Source organism: Glandiceps talaboti, chromosome 10 (genome assembly GCF_964340395.1).
Source record: "Glandiceps talaboti chromosome 10, keGlaTala1.1, whole genome shotgun sequence".
NCBI lineage: Eukaryota > Metazoa > Hemichordata > Enteropneusta > Spengelidae > Glandiceps > Glandiceps talaboti.
Genome location: NC_135558.1, coordinates 13,388,498 through 13,398,049, shown reverse-complemented (window position 1 = coordinate 13,398,049; position 9,552 = coordinate 13,388,498). Strand labels below are relative to the sequence as shown.

Sequence of the window (9,552 nt, the reverse complement as noted above, 5' to 3'; positions counted from 1 at the left end):
AACCCCAAGGACTCCCTCACCCCCAGAGGTCACCGATGCATTCAACCAACAATCAGATGCACCAACAACCTTTTTACTGTCATAATGGTATTAAACACCCAATTCTATTTTGAGATAATATTGTCATATTATTAAGTAATATTAAAGAATTAATGTAAGAAACAGGGAGAAGAACAAATATTCACATGTACCACATTTCAGACAAGGCTATATGCCATTGTAGAAAAAGGATTCTTTTCTTCCATCACAATCCAAAACACAATGACCTCCCCCCCCCTATCCACAATTTTGAAAACAGTATGACCCCACTACTGCCAATTTCGAAAACATGGTGACCCCCTCCCAATCCACCGCCCCCCCCCCCCCCAAGCCGAAGAAACTGACAGGTCCCTTAAAAGTGAATACGTGTGTTTGACAATTTATAGTTCATTGAATTGATACACAGTAATAGATATCGTGTTTTCGTTTAGTGGTAATCCATAGTAGGTTGTGTACCATAATCTCAAGTCTGTGTTATTTTTTATATTGGATTTTACATAACACTGTTTTCGCAGTGAACAGCATGTGTTCTTTAACAAACAAAGCAATACAGAAACACTGAAAATCAAAACAATCATGTAATGTAATGGCGACGAGAAATATACCAAAAACTAATCTATGTTACCCAGCCTCACTGCAAATGGCCGACTTCCTGGCTAAACTGGATGCTGGGGGAGGGGCGTCTGGATAACAGACACTAATGAAACACTTCCAATTGCTTTCAAAGCCTAGCTAATAGAAATGTTTTCCCCCGGATCTGCAGACTGCATGGGTTGGACAAATTATACAATACTCAAATGATTGGACTATAAAATTATCAACATCATAAATGAATACATCGAAGTGTTTTTGCCTAAATTTAATGCAAATAATATTGACAAATATGAAAAGTAACTGAACAATGTGATAGCGCCATTGTTTTCTTTCAGCTGCCTGTAATTAAAAATAATCATTATGTGACATCGGTGATCTTTTAATGACTTAATGCTATAGTCTCGGAAGAATAATATTCACGAAATAGTATTAATTTATGACAGCTGAGCGTTCACTGTGACCTCGCGTCATATTAAAGCTTTGTGAATATCAGAACATTGTGATATTCTGTCATCGGTAACAATTGGACACGTAGGTGTGGGATGTCAGTACCATAGCCGGGGGGGGGGGGGCACACATTCAATGACATACAAGTTCCTTTTCATGTCTGAGAACAGTTTAACCTAATGTTTTTGTTTTGCTTTTAAATATTTCAACAGGAAGGGGTCGGATGTGTTTTAGAGAAAGGTAATACAAGGGTCACTTCAAGAAAATGAAATCGGTGGCGAGTCATATTTTATACTCGATATTCCCACCCCATTGTAATTACTGAAGGCTCCCTTATCATACACCAACCACGTCATCTGGGGCCAACATTTCACGAGCAACGGATACGCAGTGGTTGTAGGTTTACAATATCAAGCAACAGGAACCCTCACTACGAAGATTCAGCTCTTACACACCTTACCATGTGGAATAGGGTGAGGAGTATTGTGTGGCTGTTTCTTTTTATGACAGTTGCTGGCTTTCTCGTGACTTATTTTAGTGGGTCCAGTGTTTCGCAGGGACAAAGATTGGAATTTGCCAAAGGGTGTTCCACGCATACACAGCACCTGAATACAGATATCAACCACCAAACTCCAAACCTTAATCATACGACTTGGAATACTGTTAAGTATGGTGACAATGATAAAGTAATTCAAGACGGTGTGAATGTCCTCATAATTGCAGGCATGCGCACGGGTTCTTCGTTTTGTGGTGAATTCTTTCATTCAAATCCACGTTTCCTCTATTTATACGAACCATTGTGGAGCCACCACCTTGACATTGATGTGGACCCTCAGATGTCTATTGATGGGGTGAACTTGTTGTCCAATATTTATGACTGTAACTTTAAAACTTACACTAAGCAATGGGAAAAATATTTCCATTTTAGATCACCACATGGCCATGGATTTAAGATACAACACAAGTATCCGCAAATTGTATATGGTACTGTTACCACTTATTGCAAAAAAGCTCGACACAAAGGTGTCAAGGTAATTCGAATGTTGGATATCCGCGATTTTATACCATTAATGGAAAACAGGGATTACAACTTGAAAGTTATCAACACTGTACGAGATCCGAGAGCAATGATGTCTTCTTTAATACCTTGCTACTCCTCTCGCTGGGATAAAAAGACAACACCAGAGAGCCAAATACGAGACATCAAACATTTAGACGAGTTCCTCATAGACAGATTGAAATACTATTGTGAAGTGATGCTTAGGAATTATCTATTATTCAGACAAAATAACACACAGGCTTGGAAAAAGAACTTTCTAGTTTTGCGTTTTGAAGATATTGCTCTTAATCCGAAAGAGTATGCAGATATAATGTACAATCATGTCGGAATCGAAGTGCACAAGGATGTATATGCATGGATAGACAACAACTCACTGATCAAAAACGCACAACACGGTGGTTGGGGGACAAGTAGAAACTCGACAGCTGTAGTTGATACTTGGCGATCTAAAATGACTCTTGCCCTTGTGCAGAAAATACAGAATCTCAATATGTGTAGGAAATATATGCAAAGTTTGCGTTACGAATTTTTTAACAGCAAATCCGAGCTTAAGAGCAAAGAAAGTCCGTTTTTCCTCCCACTCCCTTGAATGTGTTTTTCTTTGAAATAGCTGAATATCGCCACACTTACTTTATGAAATTCACAAGATTTATAGTATATATGAGAATTTCTGGTACACGTTGCCAGACATTTTAATAGACATTTGCAAAAACAACCGATGGGATATAATGTCATTTCTGTCGTTAATGAATCAAATATTTAATGATAACTTCTTTCGGATGTCAGATAATGAAAAACTACAGATGATCATTTGCTATATTTTACTCTATATAATACCATATAACTGTCTTTGTGTGGGCAAAGTCAAATTTCCTCGTCTTGTCTTTAAATTGTGACACGTACAATACCGCTAGAAACATTCATCTAAACTATAATAAACACCCACCAATCAGTTCTCATCAGTTATTCAATCGTCAAAAAAGAAATGTTCACTCTCAATAGTACTCTTATTTTTAATCTGGTCATAATTAAGGGAAATTACTTTATTGAAATGAGACTTTCACTTCTTATAAACGATAGTTATTCGTTTGCGTATACCCGCCGAAAGACTACTAGATGCATTAACAATACATATCAACAAATTAACATACGTGCATACATACATACATACATACATACATACATACATACATACACACATACACATGCATGCATGCATGTATGTATGTATGTATGTATGTATGTATGTATGTATGTATGTATGCATGCATGTATACATGCACGCACACACACACACACACTTTGTAAAGTGAATACGTGTGTTGGACAACTTATATTTCATTGAATTGTTATACAATTATAGTAATTGAGCAGTCACCGAATAATGTCGCAATTTCGTTAAGTGGTGATCCATAGGTTGTGTACCATAATCTCCAGTCTGTGTTATTTTTCATATTGGAATTTACTGTTTTCGCAGTGAACAACATATGTTCTTTAAAGTGGCCATATATGGATGAGGAGTTGGATTTTGTAGAACAATGTTGTTGTGGCTTCTAACTTAAAAAAGCTACGTGAAACACCATAGACAAAGTCCTTGTTTGTAAGTTAATAAATTGCAAAAGATTAATAAATGCGTAAAATATTTGTTGTTTTACGTACAATAACAAACTATTTACACATATTTTAGCTTTTTTCAATGGATTGTGTTAAAAACTCAGACTTGCTATGTGATGTTTCATGTTGATTGTTCAAGTAGGAAGCAATGATTTCATTGTTCTATAAATTAAAAATCCAAACTAAATTCCTAATCCTCATCCATATATAGCCACTTTAACAAAGAAAGGAATACAAAAACACTGAATATATATATATATATATATATATATATATATATATATATATATATATATATATATATATATATATATATATAGACACACACACATACTGCTTTAGATTTACTTCCTGCCATATCGTGATAGCTTTAGCTTTCCGTAATAACATACACACAAAGACCAGACTTGCTGATGCGCATTACTGCCATAATGGCATAGATTGAAAATGTAGGAGTGGTCTTTGTGTGTATGTTATTACGGAAAGCTAAAGCTATCACGATATGGCAGGAAGTAAATCTAAAGCAGTGTGTGTGAAAATCACACAAAAGTCCACTTACAAATACTAAAACACATTAGGACATAAAATACACACATTGTGACAATATAGCTCCAGATAAATAAAATAACTGCTAGGCAGAAGAAATGTCTCTGTAAGTGTTTAAAAGTTTTAGCCTGCTTTACATGTTCAGGTAACGAATTCCATAGATTTCCTCCCTTGTGAGTGAATTTGCGGAGAGCATAGTTACTGTGAGCTGGTTTGATATATACACTGCTAGCTTTACTAAAACGTGTATTATAATCATGAATTTTAGAAACAGGTGTGAAGCATTGTAACAAATAGGGGGAACAGTACTATGGTAACTTAACATTTGTACATCATGGAACAAATGTGAAATTTATGTCTTTCTATCAAGGAGTGCCATTCTAAAATTTGTCTGACTTTAACTGGAGGGGTCTGTGGGTGGCAATTTAGGACTACCTTCCCTGCCCTGTTTTGTAGAGTTTGTAGTTTAGAAATTAGCTTATTTGTACAGTTAGACCAGATGATATCCCCGTAACCAAATGTTGGCAATATCATGGAATTGACCAGGATTTTGGCAGTTTTTTGAGTTAAAGCAGACCTAATTCTACGGATAATACCTAACCGCTGTGAGATTTTGGCACTTATATGGGCAATGTGTGATTCCCAGGTGAGAAGTGGGTCAAACCATATACCAAGGTATTTAAATGTGCTGACCTGTTGTAAGATTTCATTGTTGATCTTGATATTCAAATTATTCAGTGTCAATTTATTAGCGTTTAACCAATCATGATTTGACCTCATGTCTTCTTGTAACTTGTTTTCAATTTCGTGAACATATTTTGATGCATAGAAGAGGGCGGTGTCATCTGCATATAACACAACTTTCGAATCATTGACCTGACAATCAATGACGATGCCAACACAAGATGCTGTATGAACTTGTTCGATGGCGTTTCCATTTATACATACATTTATACATACATGCGTCTGCCTCTAATTAAAATAAATTTCGTTTTTTTCTCATTGATAGTTAGTTTATTTGCTTTACACCAAACCGTCACTTTATTAAAATTGTGGCATATCGAGAAGTCAATGGTGTTTTGATTTAGAGGAAATGTGTGAAAAAGATTGGAGTCGTCTGCAAATAATCTGAAGTCACTAAATGATAACGAAAATGGCATATCATTAATGTACAACAAAACAATGTAGGGCCAAGAACTGAGCCCTGAGAAACTCCACGTTATTAGTAAATGCATCGAGTTGACATCGTCAGAACACACATACTGTTGACGATTGTGTAGATAATCTTGAAACCAGAGTAGGGGTAAACCTCTAATACCAGCAAGCTGTTGCAACATACTGCCTGTAGATATAAGTAGTTTATATAAATCATACGCTAATCATTGTAAAAACAAGTAAATCAAATATTACAATACAAAGTGTCAGCAATATACCTATCAAGCTGGTAGTGATTGGTTATATGACAGGGCACATCAATTATTGCATTTAGATGGTATTAAATATGTTTTTAAACATATACTGTGATAGGCCTGTATATTGCATACTGATAACTCATTAAAACTGTTTCAATCATCTTAAATGTATGCATCATACGTTTTGTGTATTAAAACAAAATTGATTCTCCATCGGACAATATTATCTATAAAAACAGAATCATTCTTATGCATTTTTTTCACTTGGAGATGGGATGCAGTGATGTAGATCAATTTGCTAATTATATGTCGCCATTTTATTTACACTGTGCAATGTATTTTACACATGGCAAAGTACATGGAGAATTTATGGCTTGACTTTTGGGAGAAGGCTAAAACCCACTACGTCATCTTTTGATATGAGTGACATATCAAGTAACCAATAGGAATTCGAAGACAAGATTTGCACACGGACATGTGTGATGCGCTTATGCAAATGAAGTGAAATTACGTTTCGTTTTAAATCATTAGCAGAACAGTCTAGTACCATTCTCATCAAACGGTACATTGAAGACACTTCGATACTGGAAAACAGCATGATGAGGTAAGGAAAGTGTACTCTGAATTTGTAGGCTTTGTTGGAAATGTTGTACAGAATATAGTATTCAAAGTGAATAAGTAACAGTTTACACACATTTTAAATTTGTTCAACGTTACCGAGTTGATTTTTTAAACTTTACAGACACCTGCAGCTGTATCGAGACATTTTCTGCGATCCGATCCCTCCACACTTTCGTGTGTTTACATCACATTGATCGAGGTGTGATTAGTTTTATTTTCAAGTGTCACTGTAAAATTTCCTTCGCGGTATAATTTCGACAAGGCTGTTAAAATCAATGTCCACATAATTCCTTTTTGTACTATGTAATGTGAAACTTTATTAGACCGTAATTACATCACTGGTTTGTCATAATTATTGCCAAGAAATTATACAGCACAGAAAGTTAAATATATACAAAGACATTAAATGAATCATGCAATTTGGTGCATTCAAGGTTTTTTTTAAAAGTAATTGATTATTATAAAATTTGATAATAAATAATAGTGTCTTTTCAATAGATTCGCAGTTTCGAAATTCTGTCCCTCAAAGTTCCGTCAAACAAACCCCGGAGTGCTTCCTCCCGACCAGTAATGTTTTCTATTTCCAGTAATGTCGCTATTAATATCACTGTTTCTGTTGTATCATAGTATTGTAGATTTATCTTGTTTAGAGCCTTGTTATTTATTGCACCTTTAAGGCAACCATTACCTGCATGTTGTTGTTGTTGTTGTTGTTGTTGTTGTTGTTGTTGACAATTCCTTTGGCAATCCATTGCCATGTTGGCATAAAAGACATGAGTTGATTCACTTTACAACTTTCTCAAATTAGGGATTGAATACAAGGTTACGGGTTTTAAAAATTCGTAATACACTAGATCCGTTCTATGACTTGTTTGATGAATTGTTGACTGGTTTTATGAAGCATTGCATTTAATCCAGCCAGGAACGGCAAACAATTGTATGATTGCGTAATTTCAATAACTTTTTAAGCAAAAACAAATATTTTTTTGTCAGTATGAATAGTTATATTTCAATAAGGCAAAGTTAATGTAAAAGAAATTAGATTCATGTATGTATGTATGTATGTATGTATGTATGTATGTATGTATGTATGTATGTATGAATGTATGTATGTATGTATGTATGTATGTATGCATGCATGCATGCATGCATGTGTGTGTGTGTGTGTGTATGTATGTATGTATGTATGTATGTATGTATGTATGTATGTATGTATGTATGCATGCATGCATGCATGCATGCATGCATGCACGTACGTACGTACGTACGTACGTACGTATGTATGTATGTATGTATGTATGTATGTGTATGTACGTATTTTCCTTTTTTCACATATCGTCCCACATAACGGTACACTTGAATAGTAAGGTTCCAAATTCGGCTGGCCATGTGTTGCAGTATATATTCAACAAAGCACAATCATATGTATGCTGAATTTTTTGTTTTCTTAAATTTCATGTTACTATTCATAACTATAACATAAAAAGAACAGTGACTGTCGTAAAGAGTAGATTGAGTGACAGGTTTGTTGAGAATGAAATAAATCACATCGTCGCACCACTTGGTGCAAAATATCCTGGCCAGAAACAATTCATATGGTTGATTTTCCAGTTCCAAGATACATTGCGCGACAGGACGTCGCTTATGTTATTACATTTAGTCTTGTTTTGTGTTTATTGAAATTACATTTGAAATAACATTTCATCAGGAAATGGTGGTAAGACATGTTGATGTCTTTCATTATGAGCGATTTTATAGAACAAAGACTAAACGTTATCAATAACAAAGAGTGATTTTACAGGTGAACCCAGGCTACAGTCTGGTGACAATCATATGCATACTCCTGAGTAGTGCGTACAAGCGCCTCGGTGCGTACACAATATACATGGCATAATTATATTGAGAGACGCGCAAGGTATCTTGAAACAGGCAACAGGTCTATTAGCTAGGCTGTGAAATCAAGAGTGTTGTTTGTGTCTGTTACCCAGATGCCCCACCACCAGTATCCAGCTCGGTCAGGAAGTGGGTCATTTCCAGTGATGCTGGGTAACCCAGACTAGTGTTTGGTATATTTCTCGTCGCCATTACATTGTGATTGTTTTAATTTGCAGTATTTCTGTATTCCTTTCTTTGTTAAAGTGAAGCCTGACTTGCACATGGAGGTCGAATACAGGATATGTAAATTATTGCATCTCATTAATTTTTGTAATATATATACGGTGTTGTAGTCATTTCATAGATTTCGCTTTCAAACATTTACGGAAGGCTTTTGTTCCTGTTAAGACCAGATTTTAACTGAATGCCTCCCGTAAGGGAATCACTAATTATGTAAATAAATTAAACTAAAAAACTATGGTAACAGGCTTTGTTTTTTGGACAAGCGTGCTTTCTTAGGCTAATGTATGTATAAGTCTATGATACTGCTTAATTACTAAATATCATTCATTATTCAAAATACTCATTAAAGGAAAAAGTTGTAGTAACAAACTTCATAGGACAGGTGCGTATTATTATAATGTACGTATCACATTATACGAAATTTGAAGCTTGCAGTTTTAAGATACGACCTAGTTACCTAAAATCATTAAATATGCAAATTTTTCATTAAAACTAAGTTATATAAAAGATTTTATAGGACATATCCGCTTTGTTATGGTTAACATATGTACTAAATTGTATTGAAATTGAAGTTTGCAGTCTTAAGATATAGCCTAATTACCGAAAATTATTAATTATGCAAATTATTCATTAACACTGTAAGGTACATCAACTAACTTTATATGACATACACAATTTGTTATGATTAATGTATGTACTAAATTATATTGGAATTAAAGTATGTATTCTTAAGATATAGCCTAATTACCGAAAATCATTAATTATGCAAATTATTCATTAACACTGAAAGGTACACCAACAAGCTTTACAGGACATATGTGATTGTTATGGTTAACGTGTGTACTGAATTATATTGGAATTGAAGTATGTATTCTTAAGATATAGCCTAATTACCGAAAATCATTAATTATGCAAATTATTCATTAACACCGTACGATGCATCAACAAACTTGATAGGACGTATGTGTTTTCTTATGGTTAACGTATGTACTAAATTATTTTGAATTTGAAGTATGTATTCTTAAGATATAGCCTAATTACAAAAAATAATTAATTATGCAAATTATTCATTAACGCCGTAAGATACATCAACGAATTTTA

At 34.5% G+C, this 9,552-nt stretch overlaps 1 protein-coding gene across 1 annotated transcript; it reads left to right on the top strand.

The window, feature by feature from the left end:
* The first annotated feature begins 1,916 nt into the window (after nucleotides 1-1,916).
* LOC144440618 (carbohydrate sulfotransferase 1-like) lies at nucleotides 1,917-2,729 on the top strand. Its single transcript, XM_078130003.1, has one exon. The coding sequence runs from the start codon at nucleotides 1,917-1,919 to the stop codon at nucleotides 2,727-2,729; it is 813 nt and encodes a 270-aa protein (XP_077986129.1).
* The last annotated feature ends 6,823 nt before the right edge of the window (nucleotides 2,730-9,552 follow it).

Bases quoted from the DNA above. Each gene is read 5' to 3' on its own strand.
- LOC144440618 (XM_078130003.1), top strand. From the start codon at position 1,917: ATGTCTATTGATGGGGTGAACTTGTTGTCCAATATTTATGACTGTAAC.